We start from the raw sequence: 3,978 nt of genomic DNA, 5'->3' as shown, positions 1-3,978 counted from the left end.
CCAGTGCGAGCTGACCCCACCACCTTATTACAGTAGGCCTGTAGACAGCAGAATTTCATTTTCCCAAAAGATGTAATGGATATTTGAGGAGCAGATACATATTTTTTTTTTGTCCCAAGGAAGTTTGATCACAGGACTGCCTATCATTGTCACTTTGTAGGACTGTAAGATAAGTTGTGTCAATGTCATAATATAACATATCAGATCTGCTTGACCATGGCATTTTATCTAAAAGGAATTTTGAGAAACTGCAGAGTCAAGGACATTTTAACCTGGTAGTGAATGGGATGACCTTTCCCCCTGTATCTAAGTGTCCTCTGGCTCTCACAGCTGATGATTAACACAGAGTAGTAGACAGGAGTTTCAGCTGCTCCAAGCTGCCATGCTTTTCACATGACCTTGGGTCCAGAACTCAACCTAAAGTTGGTAAGGCATAAGCAAGTTTTGATGAGTGTTATTCACTCCGCATCAATCACGTAGGCGTACTGCACCTACAACCTATTGAATGACATGAAAGCAAAAAGTACTATTTTAAACTTTGGATATAACTTTTATCACGTTTATTATTATAGGCCAACCTTTCATGTATGATATTAATTAAATGTTTATTTAGAAATACTTTTGAGCAGAGGCCAACAACGCAGTTTAATTGAAATCCACGAAGACTGGACAAATCTCATCTTTCAGCCGAGGGGACAATCATTAAAATAGGTTCCGCCCACTAAATCCACTAGCGCACCAATGGCAGGCCGCCTTCCAGCTCCCGTTTTGTCTCGCGAACACAGTGGTATTAAATCCTCTCTCAACTAAATGGATCGGCCATTTCGACTGAGCCGGTATACCCCAGCAGTCCTTTCGTTGAACGGGAAGGTTTCCGTGTAACAACGTCCTCGATAACAACCGAAAATGAATGAGACCGTCATCTCGTTCGGCAAGGACTTCTTGGCTGGTGGTATTTCCGCTGCCATCTCCAAAACAGCTGTAGCCCCTATTGAAAGAATCAAGCTGCTTCTTCAGGTAAGTTTGACTGGCTTTTCAGAAATGTAATGGACTGATGTTAGCCCTTGACTCTGCAGTTTTTCTCAAGATCACGATCTCCTTTCAAATAAAATGCAATACCCTTTCAGATCAAATGGCATGGTCAAACAGATTTATCAATTATCATGTCAGTTATAATAATATATCTAACGTTAATGTTATTAGTGACATTGACAGTAAGTTAACTAGTTAGCGAGCTCCTAACGTTAATTTAACTAATGACATTGGTGCGTTGCGAAGATGCGAGTGACCCTTCCATTTTGGTCCCTCTTCGCGTGCGGTGAGATCACTTGAGACTGTCAGTTCAGTAGTAGACCGGTGTCTTGGTATTTGGCTTAACTAGCTTGAAACTTACTTGTTGCCAAGGACTATTTCGCAACCACGCAAGTTAAGTTGACTTATAAGAGACACCGTGTTCGTCTTATGATCACTGTCATCCCTACTACTCAAATTTGTGTCCTTGCCCATTGTCATCAAATATGGCGCAGCTGGTAGTTACTAGGCCCTAGAAATGGCCAAGGTCGCAACAAACGGAGGCTTCATCCTGTGTGAACTGAGGCCTAGCGAGCACCAAGCTCGTGCGGAGGCGGGTCCTTCTGCATTGTGAATGTTGAACGGCGAGATGTGATTGGTGCTGACTAGTTCCTGGATTTTAGCTACTACTATCTATGTACCGGTATCCACAATGTTGCCCTAGGGGTGGCAGGTAGCCAAGCGGTTAGTGTTGGACCAGTAATCGGAAAGTCGCTTCTTCTAAAACCCGAGCCGACAAGGTGAAAGATCTGGTGTGCCCTTGAGCAAAGCACTTAAACCTAATTTGCTCCAGGGGTGACCCTGTAAAACACATTTAGCTCTGGTGTATGTGACAAAACATTTTGTTTGCCCATGTTTCATTACCATGAGAAGCATCGACAGGGGTGTTGGCTACTTGTCTTTGTTTATTTAGTTGGTAGTTGTCAACTTTGCTAAGAACATTGTGCAATGATTGAAGGGCACACAATGTGTTGAGCTCCCCATATAGCTAAGCCTTTTTGACATATTTGTCATTAAACAGTTTTCTTTTCTCTTCAAATGTTTTATATTTTGTAAATGTATAGTATAAGCAGAGGTGGGATTTTGATTTGTCTTTTTGATTACAGGTGCAACATGCTAGCAAACAGATCACCGTTGACAAGCAGTACAAGGGCATCATGGATTGCGTCGTCCGTATCCCCAAGGAGCAGGGCTTCCTGTCATTCTGGAGAGGGAACTTGGCCAACGTCATCAGATACTTCCCCACCCAGGCCCTCAACTTTGCATTCAAGGACAAATACAAGCAAATCTTCCTGGATGGCGTGGACAAGAAACAGTTCTGGAGATACTTCGCTGGTAACCTGGCCTCTGGCGGTGCTGCTGGAGCCACCTCCCTGTGTTTTGTGTACCCCCTCGACTTTGCCAGAACCCGACTGGCTGCTGATGTCGGTAAGGCTGGTGCTGGGCGTGAGTTCAACGGCCTGGGTGACTGCTTGAAGAAGATCTACAAGGCTGACGGTCTGAAGGGCCTGTACCAGGGCTTCTCCGTGTCTGTCCAGGGCATCATCATCTACAGAGCTTCTTACTTCGGCGTCTATGACACAGCCAAGGGTGAGTCCATTCACTGCTCTGAGCACAGGCCTCAATCATCATATTTGAGTAGAGGATCTGCAAGTGTCTGTTTCAAAGAACATTAGAGCCTGCTTTAATCCTTTTGTTTTTTTTCTCTGTAGGCATGCTGCCAGATCCAAAGAACGCAAGTATCCTTGTCAGCTGGGCCATCGCGCAGTCTGTGACTGCAGTCGCCGGTCTTACATCCTACCCCTTTGATACCGTCCGTCGTCGCATGATGATGCAGTCTGGGCGCAAAGGAGGTAATTGTAAACTTTTGAACACTTGTCAGTTTTATGTTGTCTTCAGTCATGCTATCCACCAACATTGAGCTACATCTTGTGCGTACCATTCAGCCAAGGCAGAGGTATGACCTATTTTCCATGTGTTTTGCAGGTGACATCATGTACACTGGCACCATTGACTGCTGGAAGAAGATCGCGAGGGATGAGGGTGGCAAGGCCTTCTTCAAAGGAGCCTGGTCCAATGTTCTCCGAGGCATGGGTGGTGCCTTTGTGCTAGTTTTGTACGATGAGTTGAAGAAGGTCCTCTAAACTGTTTTTGTCCACCATAAATGTTGTGAGATGTTTAAACTGTAACATATCTTGTACAGTTGGAAGGACGGTCAAATTCCACCTTGTTTATAGGGACCAACTAGTATGTCGGTGCTAGTTGTACTGGGAAAATCGGTTCTGCACTTTTTAATTGGCCCATTGTTTGTTTTGTTTGCCCCCTCACCAGAATGTCATTCCCATAAAACAAAGGTAACTATGCCAGATCTTTAAATATCAACCTGTTTCATCCAGATGGTCTGTTTTTTAGTCAATACTGTAACAATAAAGGCAACCTACTGAATGAACCTACAATTAGCTTTTTACTTTGTGTCTGGAAGTAGCAACCCTGAAGGGTGTGTAGTGATTCTCTTGGCTTCCCTTCAGTGTGGTTTCTCTTGGGAGCCAGCTGGTGTCTTATTCCTGGAGGTGTAACCTTACTCTCTGGGTTGTCCTCACAGGTTGTTGTTGGACTCCTGCCAAAGTCAGCTGACGAACTTGGACTGGCTCGGTGTAATCTATACAAACCGGTGATAAGGTTCCAAATACTGGCGACCTGAAAGAAAATGTTGCAGAGGGATTTATGACAAGTCGGTTGCTTAAGTCTTTACCTAATCAAAATGCATCTTTGAACGCAGTTTACAAATTAGTCAATTAAGTGGCATCCGGTGCTGAGGAATCCAGGATTACCTGGTGAAGTGGATTACGTCAGGCTTCTAAACATTTATCTCCCATCAAGCCTCTTCTGACTCGGAACTGGTGAGAT

The 3,978-nt window shown here is 44.3% G+C and overlaps 1 protein-coding gene across 1 annotated transcript; it reads left to right on the top strand.

Moving 5' to 3' along the window:
• The first annotated feature begins 790 nt into the window (after positions 1–790).
• Positions 791–3,527, top strand: LOC115205255 (ADP/ATP translocase 2). Its single transcript, XM_029771032.1, has 4 exons — positions 791–1,017; positions 2,178–2,661; positions 2,784–2,924; positions 3,058–3,527. The coding sequence occupies exons 1-4, from the start codon at positions 907–909 to the stop codon at positions 3,213–3,215; spliced, it is 894 nt and encodes a 297-aa protein (XP_029626892.1). The 5' UTR covers positions 791–906; the 3' UTR covers positions 3,216–3,527.
• Positions 3,528–3,978: the final 451 nt, after the last annotated feature.

Source organism: Salmo trutta, chromosome 13, assembly GCF_901001165.1.
Source record: "Salmo trutta chromosome 13, fSalTru1.1, whole genome shotgun sequence".
In the NCBI taxonomy this organism is placed as follows: domain Eukaryota; kingdom Metazoa; phylum Chordata; class Actinopteri; order Salmoniformes; family Salmonidae; genus Salmo; species Salmo trutta.
Note: the sequence above shows the minus strand (reverse complement) of the source record. Positions and strands in the feature narration are given on the sequence as shown.

Excerpts from the sequence above, each read along its gene's own strand:
- LOC115205255 (XM_029771032.1), top strand. The coding sequence starts at position 907 with ATGAATGAGACCGTCATCTCGTTCGGCAAGGACTTCTTGGCTGGTGGT. Across the intron at positions 1,018-2,177 it reads GAATCAAGCTGCTTCTTCAG|GTGCAACATGCTAGCAAACA; the intron begins GTAAGTTTGACT and ends TTTTGATTACAG. Across the intron at positions 2,662-2,783 it reads CGTCTATGACACAGCCAAGG|GCATGCTGCCAGATCCAAAG; the intron begins GTGAGTCCATTC and ends TTTTCTCTGTAG.